The 16,689-nt window shown below is 36.0% G+C and overlaps 1 protein-coding gene across 1 annotated transcript in view; it reads right to left on the bottom strand.

Annotated features, from left to right (window-relative positions):
• The window catches only part of KCNT2 (potassium channel, subfamily T, member 2), a 728,083-nt gene that overhangs the window by 270,233 nt on the left and 441,161 nt on the right, over positions 1-16,689 (bottom strand). Inside the window, exon 11 of the mRNA XM_006834237.1 lies at positions 10,879-10,987. Within this exon, the coding sequence (XP_006834300.1) occupies positions 10,879-10,987 (109 nt within the window). The remainder of the gene's footprint in view (positions 1-10,878; positions 10,988-16,689) is intronic.

Genomic DNA, 16,689 nt, shown 5'->3' with positions numbered 1-16,689 from the left:
AGTTCAAACCTGCCAGCCACTCCACCAGTGAAAGATGAGACTTTCTGCTCCCATAAAGATTTACAGCTTCAAAAACCCTATACAGGGTCACTATGAGTCAAGACTGACCGGATGGCACATAACAACAATACCAATACATATATATAAGTGCACACACATATATATACACACATTGACATATATTTTTTTATGTTTTGACTATATACTATAGTAATGACTATATATTATAACAAAGGCAAATGTTTATAAACTACTCTTAACATTGCTGGCAAAACCGCACTTAACTTTTCTCTGTATTTTTAACATCTTATTGCAACTGATTGCTTTGAATTCCCAGAAGAACAAACTCCTACAGTTCTAGTAAAATGATTCATTCTTCCACACATGTTTTAGTTGCAAAGTAGAATATATTTCACTCAATCACCATTTTACCATTGGGGTATGGTTCTACATTTCATTCATGAACTATAACTCTCACTATGCTACTTATGCAACATCCTAATTAAAATATGAAAAATGAAACTCATAGATAATTCACAATTCCATTTAAAACTGGTTTTTCCATTCTTAATCCTACTTAGGGATAAAAATTTACTGATTTGATTTTTTTATATTCTTCTATCTGTTAAGATGAAGTAAAACATTTTTGAAAACCCAGTACTAGAAAGAAAATTAGATGGCAAAGTAGAGGGAAGTGATAACTCACAGATGATACATTTTATTTAAGTGTTGTAAGAATAAAGTGTTAATTTACAGTTAGCCGTTCATTTACTGCTCTAACACAGATTTATTTCCAATTGATTTTCTGAGTAACTTAGTCTCACTAGGAGACACATAGCAAACTTCTTTCTGCAGCTGAATATCTCTATGAACATTGTTTTATCCCTACCCACCTACCATATGCTTCAATACCATTTGTCAATTCTTACAAAAGCACTAGGAAAAATTTTTCTCCCTAGAAAATATTAACATAGTCAAAGCTACATGACCATTTGCTTTTATATAATGGAAGTTGACAAACAATAAAGCACAAGAAATAATGTTTTTAAAATAATGAAACTGTAGGAGGGAAATGCAGAACACAATTTCAGTCTTCATGGACTCCAAATTTCTGGCGCCATGAAAGGAATATGAACCCCTGAAATTATTGCCTTGAGATGATTTTAAACCTTAAATCCAAAACACGTAAACAAAAACAACTTAGTTTAACTAATGAAAAAATGTCTGCCTTGAGCGCTATAATCTGTTAAGAACTAGCTGTATAGGATCAAATTGACCACAGCAACTCAAAAGATAAGATGGAAACCTTAGAAGGGTGTAAATTTAGGAAAAGGAGGGTGAGAATGGTTGCAGAACTCAAAGAATGTCACTGCATTGTATATGTAGAAATAGATGAACTAGAATATCCTCTGCTATTGATATTCTCAACAACAACAACATAATTACCATGATTTTAGAAAAATAATAATAATACTGTAAAAATGGAGGTATCTATTTACTCACAAGGGGAAAACAGTGAGTTTATGGGTATGAAGATGTTATACATACCTGTTACACCACACAAGTATCAATCATTATTGCAAATGTGTTTGGGAATGTAAAGACTAGAAAACATACAATTTGTGAAGAGCCAGGAAAAGTGAAAAGAAAGCAAAGTGTAAGTACCCAGGTGAAAGATGACCATGAAATGCACTAAGGTTATGGTAGAAGGTTGTAGTTGTTAAGAGTTGTTGAGTTGGTTAAGATTCATAGTGACCCTTTGCAGGATTTCTGAGGAGCAGCTAATGGGTTTAAAGTACCAATCTTGCAGTTAGTTGTCCAGTGCTTATCCTACAATACCACAATATTGCTCCTTGCAATAGACAGGGCTGAGATATTCAGGGAGTGTTATTTATAGAACTTGTTAATGGATTAGATGTAGAATATAAAAAGATTTTTGGCATGAGTTCTAAGTATATGACCCAGGGAAGACTGGTAGAGAAACAGATTTTGGATCAGACTTAATTTCACTTTTAGGAACACTGATTTTGAGATGGCTATTAGGAGGAGTCACTAGGTGCTGCAAATGATTAAGTACCTGCCTAATAACTGAAATGTTGATGGTTTAAAGTCATCAGCGGTACCTTGGAAGAAAGACTTCATAATCTGCTTCCAAAAGTTCAAGACTTGAAAACTATGGAGCACAGTTCTACTCTGTAATACACAGGATCACCAGAAGTCAGAATGCACTCAAAAGCAACTGTTTTGAGATTTCGTTTTTGTTTTTTCGGTTTATTAGACTCCTAATAGGAAAGATTGACTATGTTGTTGAATACACAAGACTAGAGCTCATGGTAGACTTGATGAACATAACTAATTTTGAAACTCATATAAGTTGATAAGATGTTCTGAGGAAAAGGCAAACATAGAAAAAAAAAATGATTTGATTTTTTAGAGAATCTTATGTACATGGATGGAGTCCTGGTGTGGCACTGTGGGTTAATGCACCGTGCAGTTTGAACCTGAAGGTCTGTGGTTCAAATTCATCAGTTGCTCCTCGGAAACCCTATATAGGGTCACTATAAATTAGAATCAATTCAAAGGCACTTAACAATGGCATGTATGTGGATAATGGCACTTTTAATTCTCATATTCCAATAATCATTCTTTGTGTTTGCTTCTTCAACCTTATTGGTCTCCTTACAATTTACAGGAAAGAAAAAAAAAAAAAAAAAGTTATTCTTTACTCATAGCTTTCTCCAGTACTTATTTGTTTGTTTGTTTGCGTGTGTGTGTGTGTAAGATGTTCAACTTTCTTTCAAACACTTTTTCTGCCTCTATGGAAATGATTTGATTTTTTCTTTGTAATAAGATAGTCTATTTTTGGGGTAGAGGGTTGGTATGGTACTTTGAATTTATTTGATACAGCATTTCAATCCAATGTCTTCTTAATTACCACCAAGAGACTGGGTGAGACTATGCAAATAAGGTATACAGAACTCTTAAGGCTGGGATTGGTTAGTTTTGCCATCTAGCTAGGCTTAAAAGGAACCATCTCAGAAGCAGGAACAGAAGATTCCAGGTCTATCAAGAAGGAAGAGCATGAGTAGGGCATGAGATTCCAACCTAGAAAAGCTATGACAACAGAGGTGACAAACGAGGCAGTGGCATGGAGAGAAAGAGCAGCTGCAGGCAATAAACCCATGGACTGAGTAAAGCTTAGTGCCAATGTTCTGGAAACTGGCTTTCAGAATGTGCCCTTTGGGCATTCAAAGACTGGTTAAAAGAGCTTTGTAACATTTGCCTGAGCAGAGCAGAGGCCTAGGGGCCACATGGTTCATAGGCCAAAGGTGTGCTTCCAGTATGGCAGACAAGAGCATTCCTCACCGGTGAACTTCAGGATCCTGAGTTTTCCTGATCTTGAATTGTGTCCTCTTCACTTCCCTAATAAACCCCATAATCCTGAGTACTATTGTGAGCTCTGTGTGGCCACTGCAATGACTTATTGAACTCAGACGTTAATAAGAGAGTGTTGCAGGAGAGATGGCTGGTGTCAGACTAGGGTAACAAAGACTGCATGTCTGACCTGTGCTTCATAGAAATCAATTTTGGGCTGATTTTTAGTTTGATTCTTTTTCCCCCTAATGAAGCCAGAGAAGTCAGACATGGAACCCACATGGTTTTTGCAGGTAGGTAGGAGTAAAGAGTGGAGGATATGGTTTGGACTGTAGCTAGGTCTTGACTAGGCCTAGGACTTAAGTTTATTGTTAGGGTCATGGTTAGGACTAAGGTTAGTATTAGAGATAAGTGTTGGGCTAGGGTTTAGGAGTAAGGCTTAATCTAATTTTTAGGGTTACATTTAGGTTTATTTTCATTCATTTATTTATTTTCGTGACATCTATTTGATTTCCTTTTCATATGGAAGTTCTATAACTGGACTATTCTCTCTTTTTACTTTATGGTATGGTTGCTGTTGTTGTTGCAACTATATCTCTGGTTTTCTCTTTCCAGTTTTACAGGTCTCTTTTACTTGGCATACTTCTCCGTCTACTTGAGTCTAGGTGATATAGTCATGTATGTTACTCACCAGTTGTTGTTGAGATCTAGTCCTATTTTTTCCTTGATTTTATTTGTAGTTTCCTCCATCTTTCTCTCAGTCCTTTGAAGTTGTCTAATTAGCATTCTTTTAAATTCCTTATCAGATAGTTCACATACCATTGCTGGTGTTATAGTATCTGACTCTGCATTTTGGTCACTGTATGAGGCATTCTGTCTTGTTTCTTTGTGTAAGCTGAAACTGTCTGTTTTCCCTGAGACATTTTTTTAGTGTCATGTTTATATTAGTAGATGATTGTACATTGGTGTATTCTTAGACACTCAGCACCTGTCTCCTGGTAGATGTGATAGAGAAAGGAAGTGTGAATATAGTTAGTCCTTTGTTCATTGTTTGTGTAGCAAAGTTCAGGGGGAGTTCGCATGTCTCCAGAAGCAGAAGTGGGGTCAGCAGGAGGCACCTGACTCCAAGCAGAGCAGAGGCTTACCAGGTGCAGGTGCCACTAGCTGCTGCATCAGTGAGGGAAGGGACTGCAAATACCCCCATCTACCAGGAAGCCACATGAACAAGTGAGAACTGTTTTCTTGTCACCAACTTCTGATCATGTTCTGTGCCTTCAGGTCACTGTATCAACAGTTGCTTACAAAAGCTTAAGACGGCTGCACTGTTTCACACCAGCCCATAGTCCACCAGTCTTTCTTCCCTCTTATCACTCCTCTTCAATTTTCTCTTCCAGTCGACACTCATTCTACCACTTTGTCCCATCCTCTGATGTTCAGGGTTCCAGGATCACCATCTGTGTCTGTTTCTTTCAGTCTCTTACATCTTTGTTGTTGCAATTTTGGCTCAGTGTCTGCTTACTCTACTTACCCTGTCCCAGATAACAAGATAGTCTGTTTTTTAAAAATAATTTCAACTTTGTAATTCTATGTCATTTTTAAAGGCATTACTTGTCAGGTTTTTCTGATATTTTGCATATAATTTCTCAACTATGTTTATCAGTTAAATTAGGCTCCAAAAGTTGTTTCTCATACTGTCTTTTGTTGTGATGGTTCCAAATCATAGTAACACTGTATAGGGTTTCCAAGGCTGTAAATCTCTGAAAATCCAGAGTTTGGGTTTTAATTAATTTACTCTGAAATTTTTATCATAAAAGAGATTGTTCTTACTTGTTATTTCATACTCCTGACAACCCCTTATGTGAAGCGTAGAACTGCTTCATAGGGATTTCAAGGCTGGAACTTTTCTAAAGCAGATCACCAGGCTTGTTGTCTGAGGTGCTTCTGAGTAGGTTCAGTAGACCTGTTAGCTAGAAGTTGAGTGCTGAAGTTGATGAAAGCAAAATTTGCTTCTTAAAAAGAAAGTTTAGATTTTCCTTTCTTCCAAGAAGATTTGTTATAAAAGTCATCAAGTTCTCTGTGAATTTTATTTTATGCTACTTGAATTTATCATGGTAATTTATAGTATATTTTGGCTAATAATCATATACCTTTTATTGAAACGGTTACTTTACTAGATATTTCATTCTTCCTTTCTGTCTCTAAGCTCATTGTTTTTATTTTGCTCTCTTAGTGCATGAATTAGAGCATACTGCTTCTACTGTTGAATTCAGATACATGCAGATTTGTATCCTATGAATAAAATGTTGAGATTATTTATTATTAATGGAGTAGTAATTAATAGTACTACTTTACTCAGTTGCTTTTTTCATATAAAAGAGATATATAAATAGCACAAATGGTCATTCTAAATGCTGTATTGTTTATCTAATGTTTTATACAGATATAAATCAAATTATGAAGCTTCTCTTTTCATGCTTCTTTTATTAACACATATTTGATTTTAAAAATACACATATTATAATCTAGACAATTCAGGGCAAGTTAAAGAAGCTGTTTAAACACCAACAAAATATCTTAGATCTTGTGTTAACTGGAATCTTGTTTAAATGATACTCAGGGCCAGAATATAATGCATAGTATCAAGTGAGCATGGTTTAAAAGTACTAAGTGAAAGGTGGGGGTTTCAAAATGTGGGGAAATGGAATCAAATATAATTAATTTTTTTCTATGAACTCTTTGAAGTTGTTTAGGAATTAGCTATGGCTATTTAACATGTAACTTCATAAACCAGTGACTTAGAACAGCTACCATTTTATTCCTCATAATTCTCTGTGTTCATATGATTCATTGGGTTGGCTGGTAGGTAAGCTGGATTCTGAACTCAGGTTGGGTGCTTGGGATGGATAAGCTTCACTTTTCATATGAACTTTTATTATTAGGGAGGCTACACCAGTTTTTTTCATATGCAGTCTCAAGGTTGTTGCTGTTGTTGTTATGTGCAATGGAGTTGGTTCTGACTCATAGCGACCCTGTACAGGGTTCCCGAGGCTGTAAATCTTTACGACGTGAGCAGAAAGCCTCATCTTTCTCCCGTGGAACAGCTGGTAGTTTGGAACTGCTGACCTTGTGGTTCGTAGCCCAATTCATAACCACGACGCTACCAGAACTCCTTAGTCTCAAGGTAGTGTTCCAATAAAAAGGAAGAGGAAGATGTATGATTCTTACAGGTTTAGCTTCATACGTCATACATTGTAACTTTTGTCACATTCTCCTGGTCAAAGAAAGTACATGACTAATCCATATTCAAAGGATGTGAAAAGAGATTCCACCATTTTATAGAAAGAGCTGAAAAGACCCATTGCAATAGGACACAGAGGACACAGACATAGGAACATTTTTGCTTGGGGACAATTATTTTAACAGTCTTACACACAAAGCAAGACTGAAACACTATCTTTTGAAAGGTAAAGTCCATTATCTTTTCAATTTCATGCTGAAATATAAAATATATTAGTTTGAGAGTCTCATACATCATGGAAACTGCTTTTATGACATTTTAATGAAACTAGCACGCTTTCCTCTTTTAATAACACAACAAGAACTTCACTGATATGTTGTAAAGTCAGCTTTAAAAGAACACAGACACCACTAAAAAGAATTTTAACAGGTGTCATAAATGAGGAATACTAAAACTAACTGTGGCATTGTAGGATAAGCATTGGTCTTCTGGTCACAAGGTCAGCAGTTCAAACCCACCAGGTGCCCCTTGAAATCCCTATACGGAATCACTGTGAGTCAGAACTGACTCAAAGGCACTTTAACAACAAGAACAAGAGAAACTGCTGGGACAGAATTTTAAATAATCCATTCATTCCAATGCACGTATCAAAATAATGACAAAATAAGAATTTGAAAGAACCAATGCAATAGTCTCTGTAATTTTACTTTGAAAACATAAACTAGTTCAGTGAGTTTGCACTATGGTTGGATTTCTATAGAAGAGAAAAAGAACTAATGTGTATTCTGAATTTTAGTTATGATAAATTCAAACTTACAAACTATCTTCTCAAACACTATGTAATTTTAAAGAATCAGATCCAACACACATATATTAAATACCTAATATATTACAGACAATATTTATTTAATGCTTATTGCTAACCTTAACCAATAGAAGTAAGACCTTGTATATGTTATGAACATTTAATAGGTAAAGAAACGAGCATTTAGGTTACTAGGGTTCATCACTGGAAATTGCAATTTCACTGATGAAAACTCAAATCTAAGTTCATATTTTCAGGATATTTTCTAGTGCTCATATCAGTACTGACTCCCTAAGTAAATTTTTCATTGCTAGTCATGATCAGGTATGATGAAAGGTTGCAAAAAATTTCTTTTTCTAAATATCAAAATAAGGAATTATTTTCTTTACGAATATCTTATAGATGAATAATTTAGATTTGTTGCTGTTAAGTGCTGTTGAGTCAATTCTGACCCAAGTAGCAGCTCGTGAGCTTGAACCACCGACCTTGCAGTTCAAACGATTTTGCAGTCTGATATGACACATTAGCCCACAGCACCACACCAGTACTCCAGTTCACATTTACTGCATGCTAATTATAAATGAAATAGAAAGCAGGTGGAGTACTTTAAATACATATTGTTGTCTTTAAGTGCTGGTGAGTTAGTTCTGATTCATAACAATCCTGTATACATACTTTCATTTAATGTCACAAAGTTGTCTACAAAGGAAATACTGTTGCTTTTAATTTTCAGTTGAAGTAACAGGTTAACTTAACTCACTTCCAATGAGTCAATTATAACTCATAGTGACCCTACAAGATAAAGGAGAATTGTTTCTTTGGGTTTCCAAGACTACATTTTTATGGGAGCAGAGAGCCTCATCCTTATTTCAACAGGTGACTGGTGGGTTCAAAACAATGACCTGGGAGTTAGTAGCCTAATGCTTTAACCCAATGTGCCAGCAGAGCTTAGATGCACACATTTATTATGGAGATACTCATCATTTATTAAATAAGTTTTCCAAAGTCTCACAGTTAGCATATAGTAAAATTGGGACTTGTATCTATTTTTGGTGGAATACCAAAAGCTGATCTTTTCAGACTGCTTTTTGTCCCACTTTTACAAGTATTGTTTCTTACCTTTGCAATAAAAAAATCTTTGAAAATGGTAGCATCATCCATGTTTCTAAGGATTTCTGGTGGCCTAATGGTTAACTGCTTGGTTCCTAACCAAAACGTCTGTGGTTTGAACCCATCAGTCATTCCTAGGTTGACAAGACCTAGCGATCATCTCCCATAAAGATTAGAGCAGAAAACCTTATGGGGCATTCTAGTTTGTCATAAAGGCTCACTATGAGTCAGAATCAACTAGATGGTCCCATATTTATAGTTGAGAACATTAAGGTCAAAGGTTAACCAAATGCCATGTTTTCTCAAATAGAGGATAAATACCTTTAGAGCAAAAACCATACCATATCCAATTTACTGTTTCATGCCATTCATCTCCCACATTGCTCATAAAGCTAGGGCTAACACATATACTATGGAGTCCTGGTGTAGCACTGTGGGTAAATGCACTGGATTGAAAGATTGGTTTGAACCAGAAGGTTGGTGGTTCAAGCTTTCCAGCCATTCCTTAGAAACTCTATACAGGGTCACTGTGAGTCAAAACCAACTTGATGGCACTTAACAACAACACTTAATAACAACAAGGAGTCCTGGCATGGTGCTATGGGTTAATGTGTCAGACTGCAAAGCTGTTTGAACTACAAGGTCAGCAGTTCAAGCTCACCAGCTGCTCCTTGGAAACCCTATATAGGGTCGCTGTGGGTTGCAACTGATTCAACTGCACTTAACAACAACAATAATGCATATATTAGCCATTTAATAAATGTTTATTAGAGAACATTCAAAAGCATGCTAAAATCAAATGAACCTGGAGGTAATGTTTTTAACAAAACCAGAAAGAAATGTCCATTTTAAAGGGGACTAAAATAGAAGTAAAATCTAAGGAAGTATTTCCCTACTCCAACTAGGAAATGTTAAAATAACCAAAGAGTTTGAGGGGAGAAAAAGAATCTCTGGGATAAATACTTTACAGATCTTCTAATGAAATACTAATATTCTGCCAGAGCAGAGAACCACTGATTTAAGCTGTTTGCTATTTTTTGAGTGGGGAGGGGACTACATCATTAGTGGAAAGGCTAGCAGCTATAAAACAATAAATTAAATAACGATCATTTCTTTTCTGTAGTTTGAAATTTCTCAGTGTTTTCTACTTTCCACTTAAACATAATACTCTAAAAGTAAGCATTTAAAATACATGAGTGTACCTTCTGAAAGAAATATTTTTTTGCTGACACATAACTAAGATAATTCGATCTTAATGACTTAACACTTTAGATTACTAAAACAAAATGCCACATTAGAAACAAGGTTGTTGTACTTTAAACGAAATATACAAAAAGTACTCTGAATCAAAATTCTTTCTTTTCTCCTACGGAAGCATTTAGGAACAAAATCAACCACTATTTTATTCAATTTCCTAACAGATCAAAGTAAAATCTCATATGATCAATTATCTTAAAAGCAGTGTTTCCAAGAAAAAACAAAAACTCACATGTATTATTGTCTGGAATTGTTTAAAAATCTATTGCCAATAAAATACATCTGAGAACATTTTTACATATTAGTCTATTGTATAGTAATCTTATACACGTGATTAATATTACATGTTGTTGTTGTTGTTGTTATGTGCCGTGGAGTCGGTTCAGACTCACAGCGACCCTGTACAAGGTTTCCAAGACTGTAAATCTTTAGAACAGCTGGTAGTTTCGAACTGCTGACCTTAAGGTTCACAGCCCAATTCATAACCACTACGCTACCAGAGCTCCTTTAATAGCATATAGGGAAGTACTATCTTTCTAAGGAGCTCTGGTAGTGTAATGGTTACGAATGGGGCTACTAATCTCACGGTCAGCAGTTTAAAACTACCAGCCATTCTGGAGGAGAAAGATAAGGCTTTCTTCTCCCGTAAAGATTTACAGCCTCGGAAACCCTGTACAGGTCACTATGAGTCAGAACCGACTCCACGGCACATAACAACAACAACAAATATATTTATACATAGAAATATTTCTATGTATAAATTTAAGAACTGGTATTTAAAGCTTGTGTCAGTAGTATGTACAAATTTTATCACTCTTTAGGCTTATTTAGATACCCAGTAATTTCAGCTGTTAAAATCATCAAATTAGAATTAAAGACATGAAGAAAACTCAATCTCCAAACGTTATCTTGCTACATATTAAAAGTGAAAAACAAAAAGTCCTCACAACAAATAGATGATAAGAAGGAAGTCCTTTCTTGTCCTGTATCATCATGGATATACTATTTCTCCAGTAACTTCAGAGAGATGAAACTTTCAATCACAAAGGGAGTGTAAGAAAATTCAAAGGATCTCATTCCAGACTAAACTTACCAACAAATTTGATATGGAATTTATTTTCAGGCTTTAATATCTGGACATATAAAGGGCAATTTGGAGCAAAATCTTTCACAGCCCATGCTCTCAAAATTGTTTGATGATCCTGAAATGACAAAAATCAAAATACCATGAAATAAACGGAGAGGTTTATAATGCAAAATGTAAAAAATCAAGTCACCAGTTTGTTAAATGCTCACATTCATGGTTTAGAATTAATCCTACAAAACAATTAATTGTGAGGGATTTTCTTTAGGAATTTCTTTTTTCCTATAAGAGAGTAACTTAAAAACCTAATTCAATCAAGAATAGGTACCAGCACTTAGAAAATGAGCTGAAATTAGGAATGGGATGGCTGTTGTTATTAGTTGTTTTCCAGCTAATCCTAGTAGGTCAAAAGCCTTCAGGAAAACTGCACAATTAATATTTTGTAATGGCAGTTTTCATGGAGAAAAAGAAAATATGGGGCTATAATTTTAAATATGCTAGAAGAATCAAAGTTTCCACAACATAACACAACATCCAGGAAACTACAAAATTAGTATGTGATATGCTAGAAACAAATGACCTATTTTCAAGAGGTAAAAACAAAACCACCAACAGACACTAGCCTCTAGATAATATGGATGTTCGAATGATCAGACAATGCTATAGAGCAGATACTAGAACTATGAGTGATGGGGGAAAGGAAAACAGGCTCCTAACAAGTACAAAGAAGAAAGTATCAGCACAGTAATAGAAATGGATGCCATTCCACTGGGTGTTGTTGGATATTCTTATCCCAAAGTAGACTCATCTTCTGGCTGGCAATTCGATCTTTTCTAAGATAAATATACAACCACATGCCAAATGCCCCACTACTCCCTGTTCCTTGACCCAACATTTAGTTCTCAAATTTTCTAAGTATCTAACATGTCCACTGCCACAAGGTGAGTCCAAATAACTGTCACTTCTGCCTTACAGCAAGAGCAGCAGCTTCCAAGTCACATTTTCTACCTCAACATTTACATTCTCTCAATCTAAGTGCTTGTATCAGATTGTATTAGCCTTTTGAGCTAAGATCTCATTGCAGCACTCCTCTGAATGAAATCTGTCAATACATTCCATTACTTTTAGGATCAAGTCTAAAACTTTGCAAACAAGGTTTGCAATATCCTCTATTGAACTGTTCCCAAACTACCTCATCAACCTTTGTACTCTCTATTTTCCTGCCAAAATGAACATTCTCCTATCCCAAGCCTCTAGGGCTTTTGATATGGAACCTATAATCTAGATTTTTTTTTTTTTGCTAAATCTTACTCATACAACAAAACTCTGGGGAAAATCCCAAACTCTAGGAAGCTTTTTCATCTAACTGCCTTTAAGCTAGGGTAAAGATCCATGCTACTTGCTCTCACTGTATTCTGTAATTTATTCATCATAGTGTTGTCACTGAATCACCTGGATCTATGATTACCACATTCACAACGGAATGAAAGACTGCTTCGTCCTGAGCCATCCTCCAGATTGGTTGCAGACTGAACCACTATAATCCACAGAGTTTTCATTGGCTGGTTTTTAGAAGTAGAAGCTTCACTGCAACCTGCTCAGCATCATAGCAACACACAAACCTTCACTGACAGATGGGTAGTGATGGCTGCATAGGAGATGCAGTGGTTGATAACTAAACTCAGATTTCAACCATGAAAAGCTGAGAAATGTACTACTGAATCTCCACTACCCACTATCTAGTATGCTATTTAACATGAGGGGCTTTCTTCTAGTCTCCTATAAAATGTAAGCTCTATGAAGGCAAAGGCTATGTTTACTTTATACTCAATCTAGCTCATCCCTACCATTTAGTATAAAATAAAACAATATGTAAAGTACTACAGGGAGTGCAATGGTTTTATAGCATAAGCACTGGACTGTATAACACAAAGCCTGTGGTTCAAGCCCACCAGTTGCTGAGAAAGGGACAGATGAGGCTTTCTGCTCACACAAAGACTTGTAGCATTGAAAACCTATACAGGGTCAGTATGAGTTGGAACTTAAAAGCACTTAACAACAATGACCTAAGAGTCCTAGGTGTAGGATCAGCCCTGATAACCACATTTTGGCAGTTCAAATCTACCAGCTGCTCTTAGAAACCCAATATACAGTCACTATAAATCAGAACCAACTCGATGGCACACACAATGACAAAAACACTAGGTACACAGAAACTATTCCGTAACTATTTCAACTTAGTGAAGGATAGATGGTATGAAGAACTTATCCCAAAGGTTCACAGATCTTCCATCTGCTATACATACATAGTGTCCTTGTATAGCAGGCATCATCTTTCCCAAGGATAGAGCATTAAGTGAGGAAAAAGGTTGCAAGGTAGCAGTATTCTACGGTACAAATAGCAGAACGAATATAGAAAACAAATACTTTACTAATAGAGAAAATACAATTGGCAAAGAAATAAGATCTTCAATTCAATCTTCTCAAAGCAGAAGATGAGAAAAAAAATTTTTTTTGGGGGGGGAGCTGTTATCTATTTGTTTATTTTACTTTCTTTGCTAAAAACTTCAGCCTTAAATTAGATGTCTTACATTATATTCTACCTAAAATGCATTATCATTGATTGTGACAAAAGTGGAATAAACAAACTGTCATAACAAAGGCAGGTAGCACAGTGCCTTCGCAGGTCATTTGGGCATCTTGCTATTGAAAGAATAGAACACCTCAGTTCAAGTCAGCTTGCTTCAAACTCAAATCAGTTAAGAACATCTCCATAAAATTCAACTTTTAAAAACGTTGTTACTGTTGTTGTTGTTGTTAAGTGTTGTAGAGTGGGTTCCAACTCATAGTGACCCTATATAGTGTTTCCACGAAGTAGCTGGTGAATTTGAACTGCTGACTTTGTGGTTCAAAGTAACTTTGCAGTCCAGTGCATTATCCTGCATTGCCATACCAGGGCTCCATTCCTAAAATTGTATCTAAAAAAATGTTTTTCCACATTTACAAGAGTCAAAGTAAATTGGTTTGCCTAAGACAGTAGTTGCTTTTATAACACTAAAAGACCCATGGACTATCTGATGCCTTTTAGGCCAACTATTATTATGTATACTTTCCTTCCTGCATAAAATTCGTAGTTTTCATTATGATTGATAAATAGACTCAAATGTAGTCTATGAAACAAAATAAAACAAAAAAACAGCAAAACATTTGCCTAATGAAAGGTTATTCCAAGCCAATTTTTAAAATATAAAACACATTTGCAAAGCAAACAATTAATCCAAAGGACTAATGGACAATGTGAACTTCAGGTTCCATTACCAGGAGAACAGGGTTGGATGGTGCCAGCTACCACTGCTGACCTCTCTGAAATGGATTACAATTGCAGCTAAGTGTTGCAAATGTATATTCTTTAACTATTTATTTTCAATTAGGTGAATGTTTATAGAATAAATTGGGTCTCCACTGAATTTCATATACATATTGATTAGTGACATTGATTGCAATATCCACTTCCTCCCAGTGTTTACCATTTCCATTCACCCTTATTTCTTATCTCTCCCAGCCTTCTAAGCTTTATCCGTGGAAAAATGCTGCCTTTTTTTCTCTCATATTGTTTATTGTGCTAAGGTGTGTATACTTCACTGATGTTATTTTTCACCTTGTTGACCTGTCTATTGTTTGAAAATTGAGTCACAGTGATATATTCAGTTTCAGGCCTAAAGCGGATCTCAAGAAAACAGTCTCAGGGATTTCACAAGTCTCTACCCAATGTGTAAACCTGGTCTTTATTTGTTGTTGTTGTTGTTGTGTGCCGTGTAGTTGGTTCCGACTCATAGCGACCCTACACAGGGTTTCCGAGGCTGTAAATCTTTACTGGAGCAGACCGCCTCATCTTTCTCCCACAGAACCGCTGGTAGTTTCGAACGGCTGACCTTGTGGCTCATAGCCCGATTCGTAACCACTATGCTACCAGAGCTCCTTCTGGTCTTTATTATGATTTTGAATTTTGTTCCACATTTGTTTCCAACTTTATCCAGTAGTTTTTAATGCGACCCCTTTCAGAGCAGTTGGTAGTACTTGGTACAAGTAACATGGTACCATCTAATTCTTCATTCAGGTCACAGGTTCATGGAGACTGATGCTCATGTGATCCATTAGTCTACTGGCCTAATTGGGAAACTTCCTATTTTAACGTTACTTATGCAGGAGTACTAGTATAGTGATATGGTAAGCAATGGATTGCTAAGAACAAGATCAACAATTCAAATCCACCAGTCACTCCTTGGAAACCTATACAAGGTTGCTATGAGTTGCAATTCACTAGACAGCACTTTATAACAACAACAGCAATGTAGGATAAGTGCTGGACTGGTAACCACAAGGTCGGCAGTTCAAAGCCACCAGCTGCTCTAGGGAACCCTACATAGGGTCACTATGAGTTGGAACTAACTTGATGACATAGTAATAACAACAATTTATAAACTAAATCTGACTTATGAAATTTATCACAGTTGTACAACAGAGTAAAAAGTCTCATGGGAAACTGCAGAACAAAATTTTCCTAGAAACTTTTAGATGTATTGTTTTGTAAACAGTTTTTGTCAAATTTAAATGCAGAAAACAATTTCTCCAGAGAGGTTCCCATGATGACTTTCTGCTAGAATATACCAAAAAGTACCTTGAAGATAAGATCTATTTTGTTTACAATTGTATTGATTCGATTTAATAGGTAGATTGAATACTGTTAAGGTTAGGTTAACCCTCTGGTATCCAATCAATTCTAACTCACAGTGACGCTACAGGACACTGTAGAACTGCTCTATAGGGTTTCCATGGTAACAAATCTTTATAGGATCACACTGTCCCTCTTTCTCCTGAGGAGCGACTGCTAGATTCGAATCTCCAATTGTTTCGTTAACAACACAACGCTTAACACACTATGACAATAGTTCTCCTATATAATGTTAGGTTACATGCATGACTAGCTAATAATACCAACAAATAATTCTAATGCATAGGATCCATAAGATTTATCATCTATAATTAATTGGTCTGAATTTATGACTACATTTTGAAACAGAATGTTGTTGCTAGGTGCCCTCAAGTCAACTCCAGCTCATGGCAACCTTGTTTACAATGGAATAACACATGTTGCAGTCCTCTAGCATCTTTACAATCACTGGGACACATAAGCTCATTGTTGCAGTCCCTCAGTATTTTGAAAGCCTTTGAATCCAGGGGGCACACTGTGAGTGCCTTCCAATCCAGGTGGTTCATGAACAACAACTATTGTTGTTGCTGTTAAAAGCTGCTGTACACTTAGCTCTGACTCACAGCACTGCAGTAAAGGAGAACTGGTGGATTTTAACCAACAACCTTTTGGTTAGCAGTGCAGTGTTTATCCTAAAGTGTCCCATCATTACTAGGGGTCTTGAAAAACTTTGTGGAAAAGTCCCATTATCTTTTAATTCCATTTTTCATTGACCTTTCTGAAGCCCCTTATATATCCAACAATATTCAGCTGTGATACATAGGGTTTGTATTGGACTAATTTTTGGAAGCAGATCACCAGGTCTTTCTTCCTACTCTTTTTACTTTCTTCCATGAATGACCACTGGTTTTAGAATTACTGGTGGCATGGTTTCCAGCATCATAGCAGCATGCAAGCCACCAAAGACAGTCTGATATATGGTTGAGTGAAGAAAACAAATGAATTGTAATTGATGTCTTTTATTGAAGTATGCCCCTATTTTGAAGTAATTCAGAAGTGTTCATAAGTAAATACATAGCGATAAGTAATACAAACAAAAACCTTAACAA

Source organism: Chrysochloris asiatica, unplaced genomic scaffold, assembly GCF_000296735.1.
Source record: "Chrysochloris asiatica unplaced genomic scaffold, ChrAsi1.0 scaffold00009, whole genome shotgun sequence".
Taxonomy (NCBI): domain Eukaryota; kingdom Metazoa; phylum Chordata; class Mammalia; order Afrosoricida; family Chrysochloridae; genus Chrysochloris; species Chrysochloris asiatica.
Note: the sequence above shows the minus strand (reverse complement) of the source record. Positions and strands in the feature narration are given on the sequence as shown.